The sequence below is a fragment of the Pezoporus wallicus genome, unplaced genomic scaffold (assembly GCF_028554395.1).
Source record: "Pezoporus wallicus isolate ANWC-B61680 ecotype Strahan unplaced genomic scaffold, APGP_CSIRO_Pwel_v1 contig_8388, whole genome shotgun sequence".
Classification (NCBI taxonomy): Eukaryota; Metazoa; Chordata; class Aves; order Psittaciformes; family Psittacidae; genus Pezoporus; species Pezoporus wallicus.
Window position 1 is genome coordinate 470,605 of NW_026641203.1, and position 13,802 is coordinate 484,406.

Below are 13,802 nucleotides of genomic sequence, written 5' to 3' on the forward strand. Positions count from 1 at the left end.
AAAAGAAATAAAAGTGGGTGAGAAAGATGGATAAAACATATTTTAATGGCACATCTTTTAGATCATCATTTCCCATACAAATGGTGTAATATTTACCCCAGGTGCTCACATGCAGTGTTGTCTTTATAAAGATAATTGGAAAAGCATGTTCTGTGAGTAAGGGTAACACACATGCAGGCTGTAGGTCCTTCAGGGTATAAGTAGTCTTAGGGGAGGTATATGTATATTATACACAATCAGTACAGCAGTTTCTATAGGAAAAAGCCTTTTGAGGAAGAAGCAGTTTAATTGCTTATCAGATGGCTGCTTTTCAAAGTGTAATATGTTGGCATATATTTTTCTAGAATATTGATTTGTGTTCCTGTTGAGCCAGACCACATTTTCTGAGCAGCTCCTGCAAGGTTTGTGGACTGTTTTGTTGCACAGGGAGAAATGAAACTACTGCTCCATGTCTGGAGAGAAACCAGCTCAGTTTGTCAGGGCATCTTGTTTCCTCCTGAGCCAAGGCTTTAATAGCCCAATTTCAATATACAGAAATAGTTTACAGGTGAGGGTAAACAATTTGGGTCTTGTAAGAGAAGATTTTCAAATGAAAAATAAGCCAAAGTTATATTCCCATATATCCATTAGCCATTTTTGATTGAGCTCTAGCAGTACCAAGCAATATCCATCCCTCAAGCATGTAGGATTACAACCATAGTTTTAATTTCTTCCCGGTTTCAGTGCATCCTACAGGTCAAAGACTTCAGAATAGCCAGCTGTCCATAGCAGGGGCTAATTTTTGCTCTTCTGGCTTCATGTATATCGCTCTAACACCCCCTATGCCATGTGTAGGTAGCTGGCATTTATAAGGACCTTATCACACGCTTGGAATCTCTGTGTTCCCCCATCCAAGTGATTGCAGAGCAGTGTGGCTTACACCCTGCATGCCCAGTGTGACTTGGCTTGAGGTTATAGCCAGTCAGGAGACTGAGGTTCGGAGTGGAGAAGGAAGTCCAGAGATCATCAGAAGTCAAGATTTTACCCTTAACCTTTCTTCAAGTAGTTTTATGAACCTCCGAGGACAGTAAAATGTTAATAATGGCACGACAGCACAGTCTGCTTCTGTAGGTTAACGTTTACCTTCAAGCCACATCAGAGAAGTTTGAGCCACATCAGAGAATGGTTTGAGCACCATTTCAGACACATGCCAGGGGATGTCTCTACCTAACACAGTTTCAAATGACTATTCATGCCAGAAGTGGTCAAAAAGGGCCAAAGAGAAATGGACGCAATGCAGCCTTCTCACATCTGCATTAGCCATGCAAGTTTAGCAGGCCACCAAAGCTCAGTGGAGGGGTTCTTGCACTGACAGCTATGGCAACTCTGCTCTGCTAGGGGACAGCAGTAGGGTTGTGTACAATGTGTGCTGCAGGGAGGGATTTGAAAGGACACAGCCCCTGAACTTTTCAGGGGGATAAGTAATGGGACAGAACTGTCTCGAGATGGGGTTTGCAGAAATAAATAGTTCCTAGAGCATGACATAAAGGTAGAATAATTGCAAGCTTTCGGAGAGCTTGAATTCAGTTAATGTGTCATAAGAAATTATTTCCAGCCTTGTCAGCCATTTTAAACTTATCTGCCATCTGTTAGAGAAACCTAAAATCTTTGAGAAAACTGCTAATCAGGAAAGCAGCACTTCTTACCTATTCCCTCACTCTGTATTTTGCCTGCCCCAGCAGGCTACCACAGATTTTCCCTTTATGAAGACTACAGATGGGTGAGGGACAGGAGGGAGTGTGAGAAATTCTAACATCATCCCTAAAGTCATCAACCCAGCATAAATATGAGGCAAGAAAGAAAAGTACAACCATCTGATATCATCTGTGAGATACACACAGAGCATGAAGTATAGCATACTTGGAAAATACCTGACTTCAAGGCCAAGCAGAATCTTATTGTTGTACTTAATGAAACTGGACTTACTAATTTTAGGGACAAATCTGCTCCTCACTAAGGTGCTCCAAGAGGTTACAGAGGCGCGGGATGTGTGCACGAGCAGAGCACCCAACATCCCCATCTGAAAACAGTGGCCACTGACTTTGCTACAAGCGTTTCTCAAACACCCAGATGTGGTTCCTTGCCTTTTGGTAGCATCAGCTGCCAGGAGGAGAATCACAGCACACAGCTGTATGGTGGGACTTGCTCAGAGAGACGCAGCTGCTCAGCAGCAGAACCAAGAGCTGAACATGGGTCTTGCAGTTCATGCCCAGTTCAGTGAGACATATCAATATCCCAGTCCTTGCCTGTGTTCTGGATCTGTATGTTTCCTGTATTTTCAGTTTGCCTGCTTTAGCAGCTTTAGGTGAATTCTAAGCTGATATTCTCAGGTATTTTTTGGTGATGATAAAGGCACAGCTTTTCGCTATTTCAGTGCCATGTATGAGAGAAGCTTTAACACTGTGTAGAGACTGTCTAGAAGTCCACATTCTCTGTGCCAACATATTACTGGAAAAGTAATAGTGCTTGAAGCACTTTGGTTTCTGTTTCTCCCCCCACAGACTGTCGATGGCAAACTGTGGTTCCAGCTGGACTGCGGAAGTGGCCCGGGAATCCTGGGAATTTCTGGCAGGGCCGTTAATGATGGAAGCTGGCATTCGGTCTTCCTGGAGCTGAACCGCAATTTCACAAGCTTGTCCCTGGACGATAGCTACGTGGAGCGGCGCAAAGCCCCCCTCTACTTCCAGACTCTCAGCACGGATAGCTCCATCTACTTCGGCGCCCAGGTCCAGGTGGATAACGTCCGCAGCCTCACTGACAAGAGAACGACACAGGTCTTGAGCGGCTTTCAGGGCTGCCTGGATTCCGTTGTCCTCAATAACAACGAGCTGCCGCTCCAAAACAAGCGCAGCAGCTTCGCAGAAGTGGTTGGCCTGACCGAGTTAAAGCTTGGCTGCGTCCTGTATCCTGATGCTTGCGAGAGGCATCCCTGCCAGAACGGCGGCACCTGTACCAGCGTGCCATCTGGTGGTAAATATTTTGCATTACTTTATGGATTTCCCCACACACACACGCGCAGTCCCCGTTTTCCTCTATAATTTATTGCTGGAGATGGTTTTATGCCGCAACATGCTTGAAAAAATCTCATGAAGTCCATAAAACTCTGATAGGTATTGCAAATTGTGTAAAAGCTGTTTGCTCTATAAATAACGGTGGAATGGCACCCCTTCTCCTGTTCCAGGAGGAAATTGATTTATTGGCTGTTAGGATAATCCTATTTCTATAGAAACCAATAGAATTAAAATTACTGTAATGCTCACTTGGATTTTTCAGGATTCATTTACAGCACCGAAGGCTGTACACAAAGATGGTGATTTCAAACATCCATCACAGATGCAATGGCACTGTTGCCTTTCTCTGGTTCTGAAGCTGTCACAAATAATTACTGAGCTGTCCACAAACACCTAGGTCCTTTTGTGAGTGAGTAATTTGATTACATGTCTACATGGAAAATAGCGAATCAGCCCCATTATAAACCCCCCCTAGAAGTGTATTTTACGGCCTCCTCAGAGGCCTGAGTGCTTCAAGGTCTAAGTAATATTATCCAGAGTTTATAAGGACATTGATTTAAACTGTGCTCGTGTTGGAGTTTCCTATCCAGTTGTTACGCAGTGGCTTGTGTGATTTGGTATGAGTGACTTGCTGCCCAGTAACTCAGTGCACAAGTTACCAGACTGTAATAACAGTCAGCATCTTAGCAGGAAAAAAGCAAATGGCATTCCTGTGGGAGATTCCCTCTGGGGCTGTTCTGTCTGTTCAGTGTACAAGTTTCCCTTCCAGTTTTCTGTATTTTATTAGCAAGCAGCATTGCTCACCTTTTCTGATAGACTGAAAATTCCTCTGAAAGGGAGGATGCTCAGCAGAGAAGTCTTCTGCAAGTACAGAGCTTTCCATCTTACTGTCAATGGTTTTGGTCATGGCTCGCTAGGGAAGTTCCTACTACGCTCTTTTATTTATAGGGAACATTTAGCCACTGTCCCAGGGCTTTCTGCTTTAATGTGTCCATGCAGTTCCCTTCTGCACATAAATATTATTTGTTTTAGGTGTTGCTCTCACGTTTTCTTTCTGACCCCCCTTCCTCCCATAAATTTTTCTGAACTTTAGGAACTTCCTAAAACTTGAGAACAGTTTAGTTTTCCAGGCTGAAATCCAGTGAGATCTGAGCAAAACTGGCAGGCAGAAGTTTCTCATTTGGATAACCCAGCCCTTGTAGGGTAAACCCTGACAGTGTGGATTTTCTGATGCTGAGCTATCACAGCTAGCATCTCGTCTGGATCCTTGGCTTTCATCCAGCCACATCTTCTCCCATGCCAAGGGAAATGGTGCGTCAGGAATGCTATCAGCTTTGCTGTGGGTGAAAGGAGATGGGAGGACAATTGGGAGGAATGAAGCACAGCACTGGCAAGCCAGAATTTGATGCACAGCACAAGGACAAATGTTGCTGTTTGTGTGTGTCTTTGAGGGTCTTCATTTACCAAAGGAAGTTAAAAAGAGAGTGATACACAGCAAGGGCAAAAGTAAATCCTTCTGAGGCAGAAGGATGCTGCAGCCACTGAGAGAATTGCTAAGCAAGATTATTTAAATCCCTAGGAAATACAGCTGTAATATGTGCATGAATGCAACATGGCTTTGATTCAGACTCCATACTTAATAAATGAGGTTAACCATTCGCCTGGCATCCTAGGAAGCATGAGAACAGCTCTTTCTATTGATTTTATTTCAGTCTATTTACAGTATTGCTCAGCAATCTCGTGTTGAGTAAATTGAAACCTTTCTAACTAAAGGCTTTACAGTAATTCTTTCTTTCCCAGCGCCACGTACATGCCAGTTCAAACTGAGGGGAGATGAGGGGTGGGGGAGAAACAGGCGGTGCTGAAGATTGGACCCATTTCAGTACCGGAATGGCACGCACCATTTTCATGTCAACATAATTCGTTGCTGGAAAGCAGGCACGGAACTGATTTAAGTTGCCTGCGTTCCTGCCTCGGCGAGGGGCACGTGCCCTGCAGGGATGTTTCAGCTGCCTGCCGCTAAAGTCTGTCTGCTGTTTTTACTGCCTCAGCAGTATATGTAAATAAAGGATTGTTATAAAGCCATAATTCCAGGGCAGTGGGCCCTGACTGTACATTGGTGGCTCTGCAGCCCAGCCCACAAGGATAAGGCATTTTTCTTTCCACCAGCAAAGCGATGCCGTTGGTAGTGTCCTCCATATGCAAAAAGGCCATGTAATTAAATTCCATAGAGCTGAGAGCCCAACAGCATTTCACATGTTAGTTGTGAAGCCACAAATTGCAGCGTGCATTTAAGAATCATCAGCCACTGTATTTGCTGACAGAGACATTGGCAGCTGACTTTCATTTAACATATTAAAAAAAAAAGTAATTACACTTCATTTTTTACCTTAAGAAAGAAAATGGCAGCTTTTTTTTTTTCTGGGGGAAGCATTCAAAAATATACTGTGCAGAGGTCCTTTTCCCAATCCCAGGCATTCATAGAACCATGGAATGGTTAGAAAGGACCTTAAGATCATCCAGTTTCATCCCCCCTGCCGTGGGCAGAGACACCTCACATTAAGACCATATCGCTGTTGCCCAAGGCTCTGTCCAACCTGGCATTGAATGCTGCCAGGGATGGAACATTCACAACTTCCTCGGGCACCCTGTTCCAGTGCCTCACCACCCTCACAGTAAAGAACTGCTTCCTTATATCTAACTTGAACTTCCCCTGTTTAAGTTTAAGCCCATTACCCCTTGTCCTATTCAGTAGAATCAGGATCTCTTGACTAATATCTTCCATGATATTATCCTTCTGTTAAAGTTTCTGGAGAATAAAGTTTCCTCTTCCTAAAGAGAAAGTATTTGGCATATTGACAGGATTTATTTTAATAAATAAAGCCTCTAATTCGAATTTAACTGAGCAGATTTCATATACTGTTAACACCCTGTTTCTTACAGAAACCCTACTGTGCTTTATAAGAAAATTAAGAGAGAGAAAAAGAAAGCTCAGATTTATAGCTAACTTTAAAAGAAAACAAACAAAGGTTACCCAACATTATAATGGGAAAGAGTTGCTGGCTACATACCAGAAATCAGAGGGGCCATATCTAATTTACATGTAATTTGCATAAATTGATCCGTAGTAGCATTCCTGTTGTGAGTTCTTCCATTCAATAGAAGTGCCTACTGCCCTGTTCACCATCAATAAAAAGCTGCTTCTCATTACCTTCCACTTCATCCTGTGGTTATGGGAGTAGGGCAATATTACAACTCTGTTTGGAGAATTGCTAAAGTGATGCTTCATAAGCACTATGAGTGCGTCCATGCTCCTGCTGTTAGGTTTCCTATGGGTAAATCCAGAACATCTTCAAAGTAACCTGGCTCAGGGACAGTGCTGTGCATGGGCTGCATAGAGCTCAGGACTCATTGCAAAGGTGTTGTCCCAAAAAGAGAGTTGGCACAGAGCTAGTAACGCTGACTCTGTCTGACCTCTGCCTACTGAACGGGAGAACAAAATCAGTCACAGAATCCCAGACTGGTTTGGGTTGGAAGGGACCTTAAAGCTCATCCAGCTTCAACCCCCTGCCACAGGCAAGGTACTTTCCAGTAGACCAGGTTGCTGAAAGCCCTATCCAACCTGGTCTGAGGATCTCAGCCTGTAGGAAAGCGTGGATAACTTAGATGCTCTGGGAAATCACAAGAGCACAGAAAAAACTCCTTGCTTTTAAAATGTGGTTTCTGGGCGATTGTGACATGCACTCGTGTGTTCCCACAGGACAGAATCCAGTTCTGTGGCAGCAGTGTATGCCCAGAGTTGTCAGCAGTTAAAGAGAGGTACTGTGCATCCAGGGACCCCATGGGGAGATCCCATGCATCCTTAAAAAAAGCTGGGAAAGGGAGAAGAGCACTCACTAGGTCTGACAGAAGGAACTACATAGAGCTTTAGGACAATTTTCTTGAGAGACACTGGAAACCACAGCCCTGACATACAGGCCACATTTTTCCAGACTTTTGGAGACCTACCCATAAGTACGGTCAGTAAAGCTATTTTTAAAGAGAGCTGTTAGCATTTTGAGACCTGACAAACAGCATGACTCTCAGAAAGAGCTTGGCTCTTCGGACTGAACTTTCCCAAGAAAATTCCACCAAGTGTTTAAAGTGTGGTTAAGCTATAAGCTGCTGAATAAGAGGTCTTAGAATGGGAAATGTCACACAATCTTAATAATAGAGTGGTGTTACCACGTCTGCCAATGGTAAATGTATGTTTATCTGCATGAATAACAACATGAGCAATCACAGCAATAGAAGGCTTTACTGTAATCAAATGCGAACACTGAGCCAAGGTTTTCAACCACAGAGAGAAACCTCGTGCTTGTAAAGCCTGCAATTGTAAGTATAGTTACTTCCTTTTAATTTGATCAGTCCTATATACATCTGGCTTTGATTGAAGTAAATGGCTTGTATGAGTAGGCAATTTTATTTGAGCAGAAATATTTACTGAGTCAAGGACTGTGGGCAAAGTGTGAGGACAGGAAGTCATTGCTTTCCCTCTCCCCATTTTTCCCATTTTTTTTCCTTTTTTTCCTTTTTTTTTTAATGAACAGAGTTAAAATCCAAACTGAGGAGAAAACACAACATGGCACTTAGACGGCAGATTCAATACATGTTTTAAAGCATGTTGGCAGAATCGACACACGGGTGGTTTTGAGGATTAAGTGGTTTGTAAGAATGACATCAGGGAAAAATAGGTGTATTAATAGTCACAAACTAACCTGCTCTTACTTATGTTCTTGATCTCGCTTTCTCACACACACAAATAAACCAGCATGCTGTAACGTGAGAACACCACATGCACATCAGTTAATTTTTAAAAGCTTTTTAGAAAGTTGGGATGGTTTAATCGTTTTAATAGCTGTGCTTTTAGACATCTGGATCTAAATTCTCGCTTTCAAAGCACATTCATGCCAATACTTTTCATAGAAAGCACCTGTTTAATGAAGACTGAGGTTCATTTTCCTACCAACTAGTGGCAAGAGGCAATCATCTTCTTGAAGACGGATGAGTTCAATCTGAAGTGGCAGGAGTATGTATGGCTGATGATCACACAGTTCTTGAAGGCCTGGTATGTCTATAAACATACCAAAATACAAATGCTGGGAGAGGTCCTTTTCACCTTCAGTTCTTTTCATCAGTTAACTTGCCGTTGCTGTTAGCAGGCCCAAGGCCAGGCTTCTTTCTGGACATTGAGTTTGTCAGGTCTAGGCACACAGCAGGGAAAGAAGCTACAAGGGGAGATCAAATGAGAAGGCCAAAGCACGTAACAGATAAAAGCCAGCTCCTTTTGCATGCAGTAGATACAAACAGGAGCATACACATGTTCAAAAAAAGAATTGGCAGCAGTTCGGAGCATCCTCTTTAATAAAGCCAAGTAAACCTGAGGATAGACAGACATTCAGATGCTCAGGCTGGGAATGCTACCAACAGAAGCGTTCGCTGCATAACAGCATCCCATCTGCTGATGGCACCATGCCTGCCTTTTGCCACTGTCTCTGCTTATTAAGTGCCAAGTAAACATAGATATAGGCAGGAAGCCTGTGTAGTGTCCTTGCTTACAGCATGTTGCTCTTCAGTAGGGTCTGAGCTGAAAAGTCCCTTTAGCTCTGAGCAGGGACATGCCAACAAGGCAGGAAGAGAAGCTGCTGGATTCAAAGAGAGAAGGTGAGACTCAGCTGCATAGAGGGGACTCAAATTTGTGGAGAAGAATGAGAGAAGCCTTATAAAACAATCAGAAAGCCCAAGACTGCGTGTAAGCAGGAAAGGACTGTGTCTACATAGTGTTTTAGGTCACAAATGAGCTTTTATGAGAATCTTCTGATCATCTCCTTGCAGTGATTTGGTTTCCACTGTGGAGAGGTCAGGTCAGGACCAGGTTTCTTTCTGGACAGTGCTGAGCTGGAAGATGGACACCAGGGGCACATCTAACATGATCCCAAAGCTCTGAAACGTGTGCACTGGGGTGCTGGGTTCTCAGCACCATCTGTTTTGCTCCACAGACCCACTGCCATTGCTTTGCAGGGCTTGCTAATGTATGTAGAGCCTAAAAGGGCTATACTATTCCCCATAGCTTGTTGTTGCTCTCAGGTTAGCTGTTGGTACACACTATTGTGGCACATGCTGAGGGTGTTGTGGTCCCACCCCAGCACCACTGCAGATGAGTTTACCACACTATCTATCTTTTTCCACTGGTTCCCTCTGAAGAAATCCAATGATGATATCACAAAATTTGCTGCCTTGGCCAGATCAACATTTTGATCAGCATTACTATGCAAAATGAAATATTCATGTCTCTTGAAGGGAGCTCAGGTGGACTGTATTGATCTTAAATGTTGATGAATTTCCAAGACTTCCAGTACCTCCAGTGTTCACAGGAGCAAGCTCTAGGTTGCTTGAAAGGGTTTTTTCATCCCCTGCTGAGAGGACAGAGCTCTGTCCTCAGATGTGGAAGTTTGCTTGTTATTCTTGTGCTAAATGGGTTCAAAGAAGTGCATGATACATAAGCAGGATATTAAAAGTGTAATTAAATTAAAAGTTATTTGTGGGACCCAAAATGCACTCCTGACCAGAAGGGCTTTCTTTATGATTGTGCTTAATTCATGGCAATGTAGCTACAATGTGCAGAAGCAGGCAAAATTACAGCCTCCTCTGAGAGGTTTGGACAAGCATAAAAAGGTCTGGCAAATCTGCTGGCCCAGTTGATGTAAGCTGCGTACTGAGCCATTGTATCAGCTCTCCACATCCCTACTCCATGAATTTTGACATATGCTTTGCTGTGTTGGAGACCTCCTGGGTGAATGCTCTGCAGCTCTGAGCATGTGTGTCGTTGGGAAGTTCTGTCTTTTGCCAGAGGCTCAGAGTTGGCAGGTGTATGGCAGTGCTTCCAATGACAGGAAAAGTCAGCGATAAATATTGTAATGTAATACTGCCTTGGTTTGTTGCCTTTTTTATTTCTAACTTTGATCTGCAGTCTTAGAGTCTATAGTGAATACTTCAGTCTTGTAATATCTGTGTTCCACCATCACCAGATCAAATTCAGTCAAAAATGCAGGCTCTCAAAAGCACTCTTTTCATTTTGGTCTTATTCATACATTGCCCAGTTGATGCCTAACCCATCTGGAGCATTCAGTTTCGTCTGCTCTTAGCATAAAATGTTAATTGAAGTTACTCCATCTTTAATAAAATCATTGGGCAATAATAATAATGAATAAATCCATGCTCCTTTTATACTTGGTGGTAAAAGGATTTTTATTTCTTTTTACCAAATCAATGTTTCCCAAGTTTTCTGCAGTAATAAACGTAACAGAATATGTTACAGAGTGAGAACCCAGGAATTAATCAGCTGAAACAAACACAAGACGTGAAAAGAATGCAACTCAAAGGCTTTCTCCTGCAAATGATTGGCAACTAGCAACTTAGGTACGGAAAGTTGGCTTTTAGAGTCCCTTTAAAGTTATGAGGGTTTAAAACATCAGATAACAAATAGAAGAACATACCTATTCTGCTATTATATAAGGGAACAGATTTGTTTATGAATAAAATGTTTTATACTTGAACATTTTCACTTCACTTAAATTCATTGAAACCATAAAAATATATATAAAACATTACAGTAAATTTTTGAACTATAGATGTCACTGTTCAGTCATAAAATGAAGCACTGAAACAGCCTTATTTATTCATGCTGTGATTTCTACCTACAGTGGCAGTTCTGTATTTCTTCAGAACCTGACCTCTGCAGGTCCAGAAAGTTGTTTGCATTGTGAGTGACCAAAACATAGTCCCATCTTCTGATCCTGACCAAACGTGCTTTCTACGTATCCTCATTTCTCTTCTTAACCCTGCAGCCTTGAAAACAGCAGTGCGTCTATCTCTGTTCTTGTAGCAGACAGCAAAACAGCATGATATTTGAGTATCTATTTCATTTATCTTCAATTAAATAGGATTGGACTCTTGACTGAATATGCCAGCAAGTCTGGCTCCAAGTTTATTCTCAAAAGCCCATCCTCATGAAAGAATTCAATTAGAGTAACAGAACAAGGCACACTTGAATGCATAGGACATGAAAGATGTGGGAGTCAATGCAGAATTGCTTTTGCTTCTTGCCTCCACTGGGTTTTCCCATATTGTTTCCATTAAATTCTTCTCCTTCCAACTGTTCTGGAAATCCCTGCCTTGTTCTTACAACAGTGGCTTTTAAAATAAGTTTTCATTTTTTTCAGATGTATAGATATAGAAAGTTTTTTAAAATATGTTTAAAAGGCTCACCACTGAGGGATGGTATTTCAGCTGCATCAGCTTGATCTTCAATAATTTTTACACTGAACTGAGTTGCATTCAACCATTTCAGTTTTAACTTCCAGCAGTATTAATGGCAGGAAGATTCCTTGCTCCAGTTGCTTAATACGTTGTGTTCAGTAACTATGTGAACCCCATCACTGGAGCTTGAGCCTTGCCTAAACATCTGTTTAGGACATTTGGGTTGTGTAAGTAGTTGCTTTTAAAAATCAGTCAAAGGTTTTTACAGATGTCCAGGAAAATTTTGCTAGCTCAACAGCTCTAATCTAAGAGTCCTTCCATCCCAGGGATTACATTAGCTATCTCATGGCTTTCACAGCCTACATGTTCCTTGCCCTTTTGGAGTGAAAAAGCAGTCAGGTCTTGATACCCAGTTCACTACCTCACAGGATTTCTTTTCGACCTTAAAGTTTTTATTAATGGCATTGTGCCATATGAAATCACAAGGAGAGGAAAAAAAGAGGGAGAGAGGGGTATTTGTCATTTGATACTTGGCAGAGTGAACTGATGAGTTAAAGAATTGTTTTTTATGTTGATGTTGCTCTTCTGCTGGCAAGAAACATGGCAGTAGGACTTTGATCCCCTATAGGGTCCCCTTCCACTTCACTGGAGTTATGTCTGATGTATTGCAGCCAGTGATTAATCAGTGTTTTAATAGTACACACTGCATATAAACAGCTCTGACTAGGGCTAGCATTGCTCAGATCTGCTGGTATTATGAAGTTTATAGTCCATGCCTGCATGATACGCTTCATGAAAGTGGTTTATCACTTTCCTATTAAGTGTTTTATCACTGTCACATCCCTACTGTTTTGTCCTTGTGAAAAGCAGATGTGGAAAAGCTCTCAGCTGATGTATTTTTCCTTGGAAAAGCCCCAGAAGGAGCGTGGGCTGCCACTATCAGCAAAGATGTTCTGTATTTTCAGAAACACTGGGAGATGCATTCTTGATATAGAATAATTCTTTTAACCAAAGTTGTTCATGGGTGACATTTATTCTTACCTGGACTGTAGCATTTGGGGTGGTCTGGGCTGAAGTGATTCCTCTGGTCCCTAGTTGTAGACATGAGCTCCAATTGTCCAGACATCCCAGATAAATGAACTTGCAATTTGCATTAGTGTGGACCACACAGACATCAAATCATAGAATCATAGAATAGTTAGGGTTGGAAAGGACCTTAAGATCATCTAGTTCCAACCCCCCTGCCATGGGCAGGGACCCCTCCCACACATACCAGAATGAGTATAAATACTGCCTTCCCTGAAAGTACAGTATATTTTTTTTGGAGTAAAGTATCCAAATGGATCCCCTTGCTCCTAGAAAGATACAGTGGTAGGCTTCTCATTTATTTCTCTGTGTCCCTCACCTCCCAGGCTACCAGTGCAACTGCCTCTCCCAGTTTACAGGAAGGAATTGTGAGTCAGAGATCACAGCCTGCTTCCCAAACCCCTGCCGGAACGGAGGCTCATGCGATCCCATTGGCAATGCTTTCATCTGCAACTGCAAAAATGGCTTGACAGGAGTAACGTAAGTGACCCTCCCCAGGAGGGCAGTGGGAGCTTTTCAATTCCGTGATGGTGGGCTTTTTGATCGCACATTTTGTACCAAAAAGCTATGATTCACCTAGCAAAAGAATAACCCAAGGCTTAGTGCTTATTTCAAGTCTAAGCTAATGACAGCTGAGAAATGCATGAGACTTGCCTATTCAGAAATGCATTTCTGAACCCAGCCTCCTAAATTATTGTTTCAGGATGTTATCTGCAGACAGTTTTCACTGAGATATGCGCACGTAAGTGTTAGAGGCTTTTTGAGCATTTTTGAGCATTTGAGCAAAACATTACTGCTATGTAATGTTTTGGGGGAGTATTTTAAATGGGTCATTTAATCACTTGAGTGCTAACATAAAAGCCTAATTCATTGCATTCATTTCTTCGTGTTTATTTTAACTCCCAGCCTTGGTTGTAGACATGTTGTAGAAACAGAAAATCCTCTGACCTGTCCATCAATGTGCTTGTTTCTCATCTAGTTTGTCTGCTGTTTATATTTTCTGTTCTGCCTTGTTTTATCACCCCTTCTTCTTTCCAATTCACCTCTTTTTCAGGTCCCTGTTCTTTTTCCCCCTGCTTGTCTAATATTTGCTCATTTTTTTCTCTAGGCCTAAATAATTTTACACAGTCAGTGTATCTTCCTCTTAAATAAGTACTCTGATTTTTTCTCAACTATTTTCTCCTTGAATCCTCCTAACATTTTGTACTGAATCCCATGGGATCATCCAAAAACAATATAAAAAGTTTGAGATTCTTTATTACATTCAGTAAGCCTGATTAGGGCCAGGGATCTTTTTACTATCAGATGCTTTAAAAATGTTACTTCCTTCTTGATGTTTCTATTTTATTGTCTTTAAAAGGCGTGGAA

At 42.1% G+C, this 13,802-nt stretch overlaps 1 protein-coding gene across 9 annotated transcripts in view; it reads left to right on the forward strand.

Annotated features, from left to right (window-relative positions):
- Window positions 1–13,802, forward strand: part of FAT3 (FAT atypical cadherin 3) — a 407,707-nt gene that overhangs the window by 380,780 nt on the left and 13,125 nt on the right. For all 9 annotated transcript variants that reach the window (XM_057422587.1, XM_057422594.1, XM_057422585.1 and 6 more), the window contains 2 exons: window positions 2,541–3,009; window positions 12,761–12,914. In XM_057422587.1, coding sequence (XP_057278570.1) covers window positions 2,541–3,009; window positions 12,761–12,914 — 623 coding nt within the window. The remainder of the gene's footprint in view (window positions 1–2,540; window positions 3,010–12,760; window positions 12,915–13,802) is intronic.